The sequence below is a fragment of the Tamandua tetradactyla genome, chromosome 2 (assembly GCF_023851605.1).
Source record: "Tamandua tetradactyla isolate mTamTet1 chromosome 2, mTamTet1.pri, whole genome shotgun sequence".
NCBI classification, from domain to species: Eukaryota; Metazoa; Chordata; class Mammalia; order Pilosa; family Myrmecophagidae; genus Tamandua; species Tamandua tetradactyla.
In genome coordinates this window covers 131,348,790-131,361,548 of record NC_135328.1, presented here as the reverse complement: position 1 = coordinate 131,361,548, position 12,759 = coordinate 131,348,790, and the positions used below count along the sequence as shown (strand labels likewise).

Sequence of the window (12,759 nt, the reverse complement as noted above, 5' to 3'; positions counted from 1 at the left end):
GCAAGTTGGAAAGCATCAAACTAAATCTGCAATTGCCAGAAGCAGTATTAAAGTTTAATGCACATTTGCTAAAATGTATACCTTTTTAGCATTCATGGTAAATGCAGTGTTACACCCCTGGCATTCTTTAAGAAAGCACACTAAGCTTTAATCGAGAAATACTTAGGTTCCATTTAACTTGCTCTTTTTTGACCTCATACATTCTCTCCTCTCATCGGAGATGACCCCAAAACTTTAGGAAGACCAAATAACATGAAAGAAAATCCTAGAACCAGCAAAAGAGATAGCAGCGTGCTGCTAAGTGGAACGCTCAGCTGTAACCCAGCAGGGATGGAAGACTGTTTCTGATGAGGCTCTCCTCGCCACCCTGCCCGGTGCCAGGGGGACAGGTCTCCAGGACCACCACAACTCAGCACAGTGTTGACAGGTGTCCCATGCCCGGTCGTCACCACCGCTGCTGCATCGGCTGACCCCTGGGGGCCGCTGAGCAGGACAAGGCTCCGTCTCAGGGGCCAGTGTGGGGTACAGCCTGGCTCAGCTAAGGCTTACTGAAAAACAGAGCCTTTGCCCGTGTCATTAAGTCAAAGATCTGCAGCTGAGGACACCCTGAGTGACCCGGGAAGGCCTAAACCCAGGCCAGTGTCCTTGCAAGGGACGCCCAGGGAAGAGGGGTGCATGACGATGGAGCCGAGGCTGGAGTGAGGCAGCCTGGAGCACAGCCTGCCTCCTTGGGGGGGCCACACGGGTGCTGCCTCGGCGTCCCCTGGCTGCCTTTTGCAGCTTCCATCACCTCTTTAAAGATCCCCAGTGTGGAACCTTTAGTTAGGACACCAGGGGAGGCCTCTGCTTTCCAGGCGCAAGCTCTGGGCAGTAGGGAGTCACGGAGGAGGGCAGGCCCAGGCTGAGGTCACTTTCACCCAAGGGGCCAGCCGAGACCGGCTCAAGGTGGGCCTCGACCCCGGGGAGAGGGTGGCGACCCCGCAGGGTGAGGATGGGCAGCTGCCGGGCAGCTGGGCCCCTCAGGGGCCAGGGTGAGTGGCCTGAGTGTGGACTGTGGAGGAGGAGCCAGCCTGGTCTTGCCCCTGCAACTCAGGACCCCCTCGGGGACTTGGGGCACAGCCCCCAGCTGGGGCAGTGCCCACACCTGACAGTGCAGGTCATCGTTATAAGCAGACCAGCGCAGAGCCACTTGGGGCAGTTTGTAGGTCAGTTACGGAAAAGGCATCATTGCCGGCACCCCCTCCTCGGCCCCCCAGGAAAGACAGCCATGTAGTGGGTCTGGCAACGGGGTTTATTGGAAGCCAAGCAGCGATGCAAGCAGGCAGCCCCAGGCGGGCGGGCGGGCGGGTAACAGAGGCTTCTCACTGCAGCACCAGGAGGGGCGGGTAAGGATGTGAGGGGGGGGGAGGTGGGAGGGAGGGGGAAGCTGGGGAGGCGGCCCACCCCAGGCCCTGACCCTGAAGACCCCTAGCTCGGCCCAGAACTGGAGCAGACCCACCTGCCCCTGGACCCCTGTTAGCACAGACAAGACTGTGAATGAGCCCGGCCGACCCTGCCTTCTCAGGGTCCACAGGGCACCCCATGGGCCTCCTGTGGTGAGATGCCCCCTGTGCCCCACGCTCACCCCATCTCTGAGCGCCCAGGAGGCCAGCAGCCTCAGAAGCTGGTAGGAGAACCCCCAATGCCCCCAAGGCAGCTCTACAGTTGGAGTCCATGGAGAAGCACCCCTTACTGATCGTGTCCTGAGTGACCACAGGGCACCCCAAATGCCGGGGCATAGCCTCTCTCCCTGTGGCTGGTGAGGGGGCTCCGTGTGCAGTGGCTTGGGGGCTAATGCTGATGTGCCCCTAAATCTAACCGTGGCAGACCCCAGCCCAGCTGCTGCAGCCAGAGGGGGAGGCAGCACAGAGCCGCCCATCGAAGGCACTTTTCCCCCGGCTTCCTCCCTACATACCACTGTCTGGAACTCGGGCCTCGCTGCTCCAGGGAGAGACCCACCCATCCCACCGCCAGCAGCCAGTCCCGTCCAGCCCTTTCTGAGCTACCCGCCTGAGCTGCCCACCTGTGAGACCCAAACTCCCCCTAACGCTCAGCACAGCCCCAGACTCAGAGATCGGGGGAACTCACCGAATTCAATAAATGCAAGCACGTGTCTGTAGATAAAGAGAAAAGTGGGGGAGATGTCCAGAGGAGCAGAGCCCAGGGGTCAGGCAAAGGGCTTTGCATTCTTGGAGAGGCAGTGATGCCTGGGTTGGGGCAGATAAGGGGGGCTGTGTGTTCCTGGGGGGCCGTGTGTTCCTGGAAGATGGGATGGTGTGTTCCTGGGGGGTCAGCGATGCCTGACAAGGTGAGGCTGCGTGTTCCTCACCTCGGGGTGGGGGATGGCTGTGTGTTGGGGGTGTGGCAATGCCCCCCTCCGGCAGTGCTCGGGGTGGGGGAAGGATGCTTACTGTCAGGGTCAAACAGATGTATGTCTCTATCCGAGAACCCATGCTTGGCCGCGACCTCCTGGAATTTCTTGATGGCTTCTTGGTTGCCCCTGAGGTTCCGACCTGCGGGCAGAGGACAGGGGACTCCGGGCAGGGCAGTGAGGCGCCCACAGAGGGGCGCCAGGGTGGGCCCGGCTCCTCACTGGCCCCCTCCCTCCCCGCCCACCCTGCCCTGTGCTCCACTCTGGGCCAGGGTCGGCTTCTTGTCCTGACACGCCATGCCCCTGAGCACTCCCCGACTGCCTCCTTCCCGGAGCTGGGGGACCCTGGAGCCGCGGCCCCCGGAGCTTACTGTAGAGTTTCATGGCCTTCTGGGTCTCAGCCCCACGGTGCACAGAGAGTTCCAGAACAGCGTACGTGGTGTAGTCCGTGGTCAGCACCAGCACCTCTTCCCTTTCTGGAGAAGACATCGGGAAAGAGGCAAGCTCGGGTCCCTGCACACACTTCAGCTGGGCGCCATGGCCCTCCTCCGCCCGCCCCGGCCTCGTGCACACACACGTGCGTGCACACACATGCATATACACACGCACACACAAGCACAAGCAAATTCACAAGCACCCTCCACCAAGCATCCAAGAAGAGATCTTTCTGGGCTCCTCAAAGGTCTTCCTGGGGATGGTGGTGAGGGAGTCGGATGACAGGGAGGGGAGACGCCTGGCAGGGTGTCCCCTGGGATTGTCACTGAGGACGCTGCCCCTCACACATCCCAGCGTGAGCCCAGCAGCCTGGGCAGGGGGGTGCAGTGAGGGGGCGCCATGCGCCCCAGCAGGGAGAACTGGCAACGCCCCCGAGCTCTGGAGCTGGCAGGACCTGGGCAGGTCGAGTCAGGGTGGAGACAGCTCCGGCGGGACCCACCCCATGCAGCCCTTCTTACCCATCTCCCTGTGAACCTCAAATCTCCCGGGGGTGCCTGTCTGCACGGCTTCGTCGACGTCCCGCACACAGCTGCCCGAGCTAGAAAAACAGGAGGAGGGGCCAGCCGGCACTGACCCTCACCCCAAAGCGCCCAGACTTGGGGAAGTGGGGCAGCTGGAGGGCCCTTGCCGGATGCCCAGGGAGTGGAGAGAACCTGGGCAGAGGCAGGGGGTTCCTGAGGGGGTTGAGGTACCTGCCCCAGGCAGCAGGAACCCTGCCCAGGCCCTAAGCCCTGCTGGAGCAGACAGGGCCACTCCTGGAGAATCACAAAGGGGAAGGGGGCAGGCCCCTACTCGTCCGGAAAGCATTCCCACCACAGTGGAGTCCTCTAAGAGGTCTAAGGACACCTCCTTCTCTCCCAGGGGGGTTGCAGAGTGCAGCCCAAGGTCCACTGGGCCAGGTGCAAGCTTTAGAGAATGGGGGGTGGGGCACGCAGAGGATGCAGCAGGGTTACCCCACAGCACAGGTACAGCTACTGCCCAGGAGCCAGGAAGGAGTCTCTGGAGAGGTGGCCTGGCCAGGCCCCCTCCCCAAGGTCACAGCTCACCTGTGACCTCACCAGGGAGAGGGTCAGGGTCTCTCCAACTCTGTGGGGGACAAGACAGCGCTCGGGGGGGCACCGGGCCTTGCACCTGGTAAGGGCTGCTCGCCCCCACCCCCAGTTCTCTGTGCAGTACCCTGGAGCGGTGGGCGTGGCAGGTGCCCCAGGTGCCTGCAACCCACCTGTCGTGGACGGACAGCAGCTCCAGTCTCTGGCCTCTCCGCCGCACCAGCACGCCCCCCAGCCTGCCGGCCTTGCCAGGTGGGAAGTGCTGAATCACATCAGAGGCGACGGCGATCTCGTACCACTGGCCTGAAAACTGGAGGTGGGGGGACGCAGAGCTGGGCGAGGCTGCACCAGGGGCACCTGCACCCCGGGACCGGGGGTCGCTCAAGGGGCCCTACGGGCCCCCTCCAGGGTGGGACGGCAGTTCCCAGAGACCTCCTGCGTGGGGAGGGGACGGAAGGCTCCACACGAGGGTGGGCCCTGGGGCAGCCTGAGACCCCGCTGCCTTCCCCCCACCCCCACGGTACCTTGCTGAAGTCAAAGTCCTTGGGTGCAGTGTCCTGGGCGCTGGCCCCAAGCGCCACGCAGATCCCCAGCAGCCCAGCGAGCAACCTGCCTGCCATGTCCCCTGAGTGCAGCACAGACACCAGCCCAGCCCAGGCGCCGGGCTTATATCCCCCGTGGCTGGGGGAGGCGCTGGCAGCACAAGCTCAAGGCCACACTTAAGAGCCCCACGGCTTCGCCCACACACAACTCCGCCTCATTGCCCACGCGCTGCTCCCCACCACCACCACCCCGCTGCTGGCCAGGATCCAGGCGCCAAGGGGGGCAGCACCCAGCACCCACAGATTGGTGGGGTGGGCCTGGGAGGGTACACACAACAGGGGGCTCAAGGCGTGGTCCCAGCCTGTGGGGTGCCTCGAATCTCAGGGAAAGGGCCAGCCCCCCCACCCCCCCCCCACTGCCCTCTGCAGAGGGACGTGGGGAGGGAGCTGTGAGGATGGCAGGTGGTTGCTGGGTCTCCAGTCCCAGGGAGCCTTGCAGCTGGGACCCACATCTCGCTCTGAGCTTCAGGCTGCCCTAAACATGCGGTCACACGGGGGACGGCATGGTGTACTGAGAGACCCCTGGCCTGTGTCCCCGTGCCCCAGCGGCCTGCAAAGTGACAGGGATCTGCTGGCCACTGCAGGGACACAGCAGGCAGGGATACCCTCAGTTCCCCAGGGCCCAGCCCACCTGAGGCAAGAGACATAGGCCCCCAGGGCCCGGGTCAGCTGGGGGGATGTGGGCATGGAGCCCACACACTACTCATTGCATCTGTGGGCACTGAGGAGTGGGCTTGGAACAGCCCGACCCCTTTCTGCCTCGCTGACCTCCTCAGTCCTTTGAAGAGGCCTAAATGGCCAGCAAGTGGGCGGGTTGGCAGCCAGTGGCCGGGGCCAAAGGCGGGGCAGCCCCCCTGGCCCACAGGAGACGGGAGTGGGGGGGAGACACACTTTCCAGAATACTGGGGGGCGGCACTCAGGTTTGGAGGTGAGGGAAGGTGGAGATTAGAGCGAGAGATGGAGTGAGGGAAAGAGGAAGAGAAGGGGAGGGGAGACAGGAAAGAGAGAAAAAGGAAAGAGGGTGAGAGAGAGAGAGAAGGAGACAGGGAGGAGGGAGAGGGAGGGAAGGGGATCTGAGCAGCAGCATGGGGGTTGTATCCTCAGGGGCCAGAGGGCCCAACCCTGGGGCAGATCTCAGGCAGATGGGGCCACCGCGGGCCGCGATGGAGGCAGGGGTGCTGGCGGCGGAGGGGGTTGGTTGTGGGGGTGCTGAGGGATGTCAGGGCCTGTCCCTGCATCTGTCCCTGGGCTGACTGCAGGTGGCCAGCCTGGCTCCCTGGGGGCTCACCCCCCACCCAGCCACAACACACTGGCGGGGAGCTGGCCCCACAGCCCCACCAGGAAGCGAAATCCCAGAGACCAAGGAGCATCCCCGGGGGCCTCAGCCCAGCACGGTCAAGGCCCCTCCCCACGCGTTCTCGGGGACCCCACCCCGCCCCCTCCCTCAGAGGGTCTGGTCCCAGGAAAGAGTGCGCTCAGCCTGGAGGGGCCCCGTTCAGCAGTCGCCCCCCCCAACACCACCCCCCCGCAGGCCCCTCCCCCAGGAAAGACTCGCAGACTCTTGGCCAAGGAGATTTATTGGGGGAGGCAAGGCGGAGCTGTCGAATGAGTGGGTGGCAAGCAGCTCCTGGGGGGCGGGGCTCCTCAGATCAGCTCCTGAGCAGGGAAGGGGGCAGGGCTCAGAGCCTGCGCCGGGCGGGGGTGGGGGAACGGGGGAAGGGGGGCGGAGGGGGGACAATGTACGTGGACTTGGGGGGAGAGGGGCCTGTGGGTGGCCTTATGGGGGGGGGGGCTGTGCATGGTCTTGGGCCTGGGAGACCCTTGCGCCCGCCCCATCTCAGGAAGGGATGGAGGGATGGGAGGGGCCCCTCCGCTCGCCCGCGGGCCGGGCTTGGGCGCCGTTGGGGAGCCTCACCTCCTTCAGGAGCTTGGCGCACATCCCTGCGGGTCGGGGGACAGCCGTGAGGTACGCGGGCCAATGGGCCCCAGCCCGGCGTCACCCACCCCCCACCCCCCACCCCCCGCAGGCCCCGCACCCACCTTGGCGGGCCAACAGGTAAAGCCCGGTGTCTGCCGTGAGCTCCCGGAACTTCCAGAACCCGGGCTCGTTCTCATCCTCCAGGCTCCGGCCTGTGGGGGAGCGCGGGGCGCTGGGCGCGGCCGTCCGGGGGTGCAGGGCCCCGCCCCCGGCCCGCCCCCACCAGCTTACTGAAGTACTTGAGCACCCCGAAGTCGCGGCCCTGCCAGTGCAGGGACACCCTGAGAATGGCGTAGTGCTTGTAGTCCGTGTCCAGCACGTGAATCTCCCTGCGGCCTGCGGGCGAGGTGCGGGCAAAGGCTGCGGGGGCGGAGGGCGGGTGCACGGGGCCCCAAGGGGCGGAGCTGGGCGGGTCTGATGCCCCTCACCCTACCCGCACCCGGACTCTCCCACCCAACCCTGAGGGGGGCTCCCAAGCGACCCTTGAAGCCTGACCCAGTGCACTGGGGGAAGTGAGGGGCGGCAGTCCCGGGGCAGGAGAGAAGGGAACAGCACCGGGAACAGCGCAGCGAGCGAGGCCAGCTTGCGGCAATGAAGCAGGAGCCCTTACCAGGAAAAGCAAATTTCCCCGAAACGTCCATTTCTAAGCCCACCAGGTTTTCCGTCTCGCAGTTTCCTGAGCTGAAAGGCAGCAAAAAGCCAGTCAAGAAACTGCCTATGTGAGTTCCACCATCCCCACCCCCACCCCACCCAGGGCTGTGTCGGGGCTCCCAGGATCCTCCCAGGGCAGGACAGCAGGAACGAGGGCCGAGGGCCGGGTGCATGCCAGGGCGGGTCCACCTCTCCCCAGGGGCTCCGTCACCTTTGGTGACCACCTGCTCCCAAACCCGCCCTCCTTTCTTATAAAAGGATGGAGCTGGACCCAAGCTCGGCTATCATTTTTTTTACTTGGAAGAAAATATACTTTCTTTTTGTTTTTATCTGGCAGCCCCGGAGCCAGGGTGCCTGGCTTTCTCGGAGATTGAGTGATGAGTGGTGGGCACTGGAAAGGCTGTCCCCACTCTGGTTTACAAAACCCAGGCAGAGATGTGGCATCACCCGTCATCTGAGGGCAGACAGGGACCGTCGCCTCTCTACGGCGAGGAGGCGACGTGGGCTGACGAGGTCATAACACAGCCCAGCAGGACACGGCGGTGGGAGCTGCAGCTGCCCCAACGCATGACTTGGCCACGACTGCCTTTTCCACCCTGGCCACGTCCAGGCTGGGGCGCCGAGTGCCCAGGAGCCCTCCCGGTTTCTTACTTGTTGTAAGCGACCTTCACAGTCAAGTTGCCCCCACTCAAGGTCAGGAACAGGCCCTCCAGCCTCCTCGAGGTCTTGAGGGCAAGGCTATGGCTGGAGGCCACGCCGACTTCCCGCCAGAACCCTGCAATCTGGAGAGAGGGGCTGGAGCCAGGCGAGACCCCCAGCAGGGAGCCAGGGGTTCAGGGAGCCAGAGGGCAGAGCGACCAGTGGTGTCCCAACCCCTGGTCACATGAGATGCCCGACAGAGTGCGGCCCCTTACCCAGAAGAACGGGCCTATCTCTGCCTGAGGCCCAGCAGGGTGTGGGGGAAAGGATGGGGGGTCAAGTGGGGCCAGTCCTGGGGACAGAACATCAGGGAGACGGTGGGGGTAGGGGAACAGGACAAAGGGGTTTGGACGGTGAGATAAGTCAGGGAGCAGGTGGCTTCATGGCAGGGCCACTGGCAACCTTGCCCCTGTCCCCTGGGAAAGGTACCACTCTTCCACGGCCCAGAACTGTTGTTTGAAACTTCTAGAAACACATCCTTTTTGCAAGAGAAGATAATCAGTGTCCCAAGAATCTGTCACCTTTAAGCCTAAGTGCCACTAGCCAGGCAACCAGCACAGGCACTGTGCAGCAGGAACAGGGACAAAAGACCAGCTAGAGGGGGCCGGAGCCCCTGCGATGGGGAGGGTGCAGGAGGGGGACCACCCGACCTGGCAGCAGGGAGCCGGCCACGCTGAGCCCCAGGCCCAGAGACCCAGAAAGACCAACTGGCCACAGGCAGCAGCCACCAGCCCCGCTGGGCTCCCCCCAGAAGTCCCTCCTTGGGCACCTGCCCACACCTGCGGAGGCGAGGAGGCCAGGGGGCGAGCCCGGCCCCTGGAGCTGTTCCAGCGTCAGCAGCATTTGGAGGATCAGCCCTGCTCAGCCACCCCAGCCCTGGAACTGGCCTCCCAGCAGAGAGGAGCTACCTTCTGGCGGTCCAGCTCCAGTTTGGTGGCCATCCCCACCTGGGCCACCAGGATGATGCCCAGGATGCTCAGCAGCCTGGCCTCCATCGTTAGGGGAACACCACCACAGCGGGGTCTGGGCTGGCCATGCCTCCTGCCCACAGCACCTGGCTTTATATTTTGCGAGAGACAGACAGAGTTGTGCAATCACCCTGAGAAGCTCATTACACAAATGCAGCGGCTGACCACTAAGGGACACTCAGCGTTTCTGCAGAAAGCTCATTGCGTCTCCTCGGCCCCCACATCCTGGGAGAATGGGGCCTCGACCCGGAGAGGTGTACCTGGTGTCCGGCACGTGGGTGGCCATGGGCACTGCCCTGGCAGGGGCACCTGGGGGCAGGGGCCAGGCAGAGTCCCAGTGTGGCCCAGGTCCTAGTGGGCATCCAGCCTCCGCCTCACCTTGTTCTCCCTCCCTGTCCTCCTCCTCTCCCCTCTCCTCCTTTCCCTCCTCCCCCGCTCTCCCTCCTCTTCTCCCTCCCCGTCCTCCTCCTCTCCCCTCTCCTCCTTTCCCTCCTCCCCCGCTCTCCCTCCTCTTCTCCCTCCCCGTCCTCCTCCTCTCCCCTCTCCTCCTTTCCCTCCTCCTCCCGCTCTCCCTCCCCTTCCTTCTCTCCCTCTGCCTCCTCCTTTCCCTCCTCCCTTCCTAACTCTGCCTTCCTCTCCCTCCCCTTTTCCGCCTCCTCTCCCTCCTCCTCCCCTCCATCCCATCACTCACCCACAGGCTCACTTGCTGAGCACCTTCTGCATGGCAGGCAGGTGCCAGGTGCTGGTATATAACCTTGAGAGGTATCTGCAGGCACAGGGTTCACTTTCCAGGGGATACGAGCTGATGACAAGAAATGAGCACCAGAACAGAGATGGGATCAGGTTTCCTGGGCACCAGCTCTCAGGTGGTGTGCCCCAGAGCGAGCTGCTCGATCTCAGTTTTCCCCATTTGGCATCTATAAGATCTATAAGATGGCATCTATAAGATGCCAAAAAATTTAAAAGGCTTAAACCTCAAGGAAGTGAGAACAGAGACAAGGACAACGGCAAGCCAGCCCAGTCGAGAAAGATGGGGTGGGTGTGCATACAGAGTGAGCCCCAGCCCTGCCCACAGGCCCCAGCTCTCCCTGGGGATGGAGTGCCCGTGGAGAAGTGCACCCCAAGGGAAGGGCCTACAGATGCCTCTTTCCTAGAAGAAGATGAGGCTGGACAGCCAAGAACTCAAGCTCAGGAGGAAAGGGTCAGACTGGAAACAGAATGCAAACTGGGGGAAGGAGCTGAGGGGAAAAGAATGTGAGAAAATGAGCACTACTCGATGTGCTGGTTTGAAAGGAAGTATGCCCCCTAGAAAATCCATGTTTTAACCAAAATCCCATTTCATAAAAGTAGAATAATCCCTGTTCAATACTGTATGTTTGAAACTGTGATTGGATCGTCTCCCTGGATGATGTGATTTAGTCAAGAGTGGTTGTTAAACTGGATTAGGGGATGACATGTGTCCACCCATTTGGGTGGGTCTTGATTAGTTTACTGGAATCCTATAAAAGAGGAAACATTTTGGAGAATAGGAGATTCAGAGAGAGCAGAGAAGAATGACATAGCCATGAGAGAGATGAAGAAGGAAAACACCTCCCGGGGAACTTCATGAAACAAACAGGAAGCCAGGAGAGAAAGTAGCAGATGATGCCGTGTTTGCCATGTGCCCTTCCAGATGAGAGAGAAACCCTGAATATCACTGGCCTTCTTGAACCAAGGTATCTTTCCCTGGGTGCCTTTGATTGGACATTTATATAGACTTGTTTTAATTGGACATTTTCTTGGCCCTAGAACTGTAAACTAGCAACTCATTAAATTCCTCCTTTTTAAAAGCCATTCCGTTTCTGGTATATTGCGTTCCGGCAGCTAGCAAACTAGAACACTCGGCATCATCAGAAAGCCCAGAAAAGCAACGCAAGCACACACACGTGCACACACATGCACACGCACGTCTCTGATGATGAAACAGCAGAACTCCAGGGCCTCATCCCCTCCCCAGAGCTTCCCCCCCAGCTACGGTGGTGAGTCAGCCCCTCCCAGCAGGAGAAACACCCACCAGGAGAGCTGTCTGCCTGTTCTCTGCTGAAGTCATGGGGACAGGCACAAGACGGCTGTCATTCCATGGGTACCTCCTCCACACATGCAGAAGCACGTGTTCTCCTGCACAAATGCATGGAGCCATGGCTCCCACGGGCTCACACATGTGTGCATACACACACACACCCACAGAATCGACATGGAAACAGAATTTTACAACTGTTTTGACAGCCACCAAGTCACGAAAAATTTACATCCTAACTCAGGACCTATGTAGTTGTACATGTGTGTGCAATTCATACAAGTGGACAACCCTTGCCCTTGCACAGAGGGATGCACTCTGATGGTGTCACTCTTTTCTCATTCACTAAAAGCTGGAAATGCCAGTTGCCATCCACACAGATACCATGGTCCCCCAACAGGCTGTCACCCAACTTAAAAATACAAAAGTAATACCATGGGGGCATGCACAATTATGCACACTCATGCACACGGGTGGATATACACCCTCAGACACACATATAGATATGCACAGTGCACATTCACTGTGTACACACTCCCATGCCTCACACACATGCACTCAGGCATTTGACACTCACATGTACACACACACTCATGTACGTGCTCAGTTCAGTGATGCTGGGTTGCTGTTTTCACATATTTTACCACTACAGTGGATCAAGAGAACACAAAGCAGAGTGCATCAGGCTTCTGATAGGATCTTAAATTCACTCATAACAACCCATTAAAAGCTAAAGTTTTGTGGAGAGAATTGTGACAAGGTGATGGGAAAGGAAGCTCCAGTAACCAGTACTTCCACCAGGAAAGCTGCTGAACCCACAGGAACTCTTTGAATCCATTTTTTTTAAATCTTGGGTCCAGTGGAACACTGTAGCATCCAGGGATGGGCAGGAGGAAGCAGCTGGTAATTGCAGTAAAATCAGGTGAATTTCACCCCCACTCAGTGGCCACCCCCACTCCCCATATCCCAGGGAGCAGTGAGGGCTCCCCCTGCAGCTTGTGGAGGCCAGGGTGGGCTGTAAGGACCTGGTGATCCAAAATCCAAAATCCAAAATCCTGTGGTGTGGGGCAGTGTTAACGGTGGCTCAGTGGCAGAGTTCTCGCCTGCCATGCCAGAGACCCAGGTTTGATTCCCAGAGCCTGCCCATACCAAAAAAAAAAATCCAGTGGTGTGAGGCCTAATCACTGACCCCTGCTTCTGACCAGCTACTTCAGATGGCTGGGGCAGGGTGGGGGGAAAGGGAGGCTCTGGGAGCAGCCATTGTTCCAACGCCCTCAGGCAAAAGTGGCAGAGAAGTCTTAAGGGGGTGTACCTTTTTTTCTCTTTCTTTTCTCTTCCCATTCCCCTTTTGGGAGCAAAAATAGTTTGGAAAGATCACAGATTGATGATTATAGCACTCAACAGCACAACAACAGCAACAGAAAAAAAAAAAACTTAGCATTCCAGAAGAGTTGGAAGATCTAGATTTCCAGAGTATTAGCAACATAATATTCAGAAAGTCCAGTCCTCACACACAAAAAAAATTATAGAACACACAAAAAGGAAAGTATGAAACATTCACAGGAAAAAAAGAATTTGCCAGAAACCATCCCTGAGAAAGCTTATACATTGGGAATATTAGTCAAAAAACTTTAAATCAACTGTCTTAAGTATATTCAATGGTCTAGAGGAATTCATATGCAAAGAACAAAAGGAAATTAGGAAAATATTCCTTTTGTATGAGCAAAATAAAGAGATAGAAATTATTTTTAAAAGAACCAAATGGAAACTTTGGAGCAGAAAAGTACAGCAATTGAAATGGAAAAACTCATTAGACAGACTCAACAGCAGATGTGAACAGATGGAAGAAAA

The 12,759-nt window shown here is 59.6% G+C and overlaps 2 protein-coding genes across 2 annotated transcripts; both read right to left on the bottom strand.

Annotated features, from left to right (window-relative positions):
* Positions 1 to 1,274: 1,274 nt before the first annotated feature.
* Positions 1,275 to 4,584, bottom strand: LOC143662205 (epididymal-specific lipocalin-5-like). The gene is made up of 7 exons (XM_077135729.1): positions 4,479 to 4,584; positions 4,128 to 4,264; positions 3,364 to 3,443; positions 2,782 to 2,886; positions 2,451 to 2,552; positions 2,128 to 2,153; positions 1,275 to 1,364 (listed from the first exon to the last, which is right to left on the bottom strand). Exons 1-7 carry the CDS (start codon positions 4,572 to 4,574, stop codon positions 1,362 to 1,364), a joined length of 549 nt encoding a protein of 182 aa, XP_076991844.1. The 5' UTR covers positions 4,575 to 4,584; the 3' UTR covers positions 1,275 to 1,361.
* A 1,536-nt stretch (positions 4,585 to 6,120) lies between these two features.
* Positions 6,121 to 8,879, bottom strand: LCN8 (lipocalin 8). Its single transcript, XM_077135717.1, has 7 exons — positions 8,793 to 8,879; positions 7,837 to 7,967; positions 7,145 to 7,215; positions 6,766 to 6,870; positions 6,597 to 6,686; positions 6,472 to 6,497; positions 6,121 to 6,212 (listed from the first exon to the last, which is right to left on the bottom strand). The coding sequence occupies exons 1-7, from the start codon at positions 8,877 to 8,879 to the stop codon at positions 6,201 to 6,203; spliced, it is 522 nt and encodes a 173-aa protein (XP_076991832.1). The 3' UTR covers positions 6,121 to 6,200.
* Positions 8,880 to 12,759: the final 3,880 nt, after the last annotated feature.

Excerpts from the sequence above, each read along its gene's own strand:
- LOC143662205 (XM_077135729.1), bottom strand. The coding sequence starts at position 4,574 with ATGGCAGGCAGGTTGCTCGCTGGGCTGCTGGGGATCTGCGTGGCGCTT. Across the intron at positions 2,887-3,363 it reads TGAGGTTCACAGGGAGATGG|AAAGGGAAGAGGTGCTGGTG; the intron begins GTAAGAAGGGCT and ends TGTCTTCTCCAG. Across the intron at positions 2,154-2,450 it reads ACATCTGTTTGACCCTGACA|ACACGTGCTTGCATTTATTG; the intron begins GTAAGCATCCTT and ends CTTTATCTACAG.
- LCN8 (XM_077135717.1), bottom strand. The coding sequence starts at position 8,879 with ATGGAGGCCAGGCTGCTGAGCATCCTGGGCATCATCCTGGTGGCCCAG. Across the intron at positions 6,687-6,765 it reads CGGGGTGCTCAAGTACTTCA|GCCGGAGCCTGGAGGATGAG; the intron begins GTAAGCTGGTGG and ends GCTCCCCCACAG. Across the intron at positions 6,498-6,596 it reads TTACCTGTTGGCCCGCCAAG|GGATGTGCGCCAAGCTCCTG; the intron begins GTGGGTGCGGGG and ends CCCGACCCGCAG.